A 1,039-nucleotide genomic window follows, 5' to 3' on the forward strand; every position below is an offset into this window, starting at 1 on the left:
AGATCCAGTCCCCTGGGCACTGTTCACGAGACAGCCGATGATTCCGCGCCAACACTGCCACCCGCCGCACCCGCTCCTCCTCTCGTCCCTCCACAGCAGTCAGACACAGGAGAAAGAAAAGCTTTGGCATTGGGGCCCAGTTTTTATCGAGAAAGTGGGAGAAATTTTTACAAAGAACTTTGAAGGCAAAACTTCTTAGACCACTATTGAGCAGAGAGAAAGGAGTTATTGTAGCATCGATTCCTCGAAAATCATCCAAAGAGGAACTAAAATCTGAGCTCCAAAAGCCGACGGCGGATGAAGCTCCTGAGCGAATAGGCCACAGCGCGTGGAATCCGGTGCCAGGAGCCTTGGGGCACGGCGGGGGCAGGAGGAGAGCGACGCTGGGGAGGGTCAGCGCCTTCAAGGGTCTCGGGATCCAGTTGTGTGTGTCCCTGGCGGGGCAGGCGGGCCGAGGGGGGTCGGCGGGGTGAGCTCATATGGGTTTCCTGGGCATCGTCTGCTTCTCGTGCGAGCGCCTCTGGCTCCCTCTGTGTCGCCGGCGTCGGGTCCAAGGTAGGCGGATCAGTGTCCCGCTCGGAGGTGCTCTGGGCTCCGGGTCGGTGTCGCGGGCAGTCCCAGCACAGTAGCCCGCAGGGACTGGAGAGCAGTTGCCAGTTGAAGTCCTGGTTGTCCCAGGAGAGCTGCCCCAGCTGGGGATAGAAAGGGAGCGGTCCGGGCCCAGAATCGTCTGCACTCAGGGCTGGCGGCGGCTGTGGCCCAGGTGCGTTGCCTGCAGAATCCCAGGCCTCGTGTACACAGCAGAGAAGATGCTGCTCCATCACGTCCTCTTCCGACAGGGAGACAGAGGTGTCTGGGTGCAGGTGAGAGCGGTGAGTGTGCTTTTATACTCCTTAAGACCGCCTCAGTGGAGAGGAGGAAGCTGGGCGTGGCATTCATTCCAGGAGTAAATTGTTTCTGAAGGCGGGGCGTGGTGGTATTAACCTAAAATTCAATCATCTTTGATGAAATTACCCGAAGGTAAACTCTATTGCTGATA

The 1,039-nt window shown here is 58.0% G+C and overlaps 1 protein-coding gene across 1 annotated transcript; it reads right to left on the minus strand.

The window, feature by feature from the left end:
• Nucleotides 1–266: 266 nt before the first annotated feature.
• Nucleotides 267–821, minus strand: ANXA2R (annexin A2 receptor). Its single transcript, XM_037798946.1, has one exon. The coding sequence runs from the start codon at nt 819–821 to the stop codon at nt 267–269; it is 555 nt and encodes a 184-aa protein (XP_037654874.1).
• Between the last annotated feature and the right edge of the window lie 218 nt (nt 822–1,039).

The sequence above is a fragment of the Choloepus didactylus genome, chromosome 11 (assembly GCF_015220235.1).
Source record: "Choloepus didactylus isolate mChoDid1 chromosome 11, mChoDid1.pri, whole genome shotgun sequence".
NCBI lineage: Eukaryota > Metazoa > Chordata > Mammalia > Pilosa > Megalonychidae > Choloepus > Choloepus didactylus.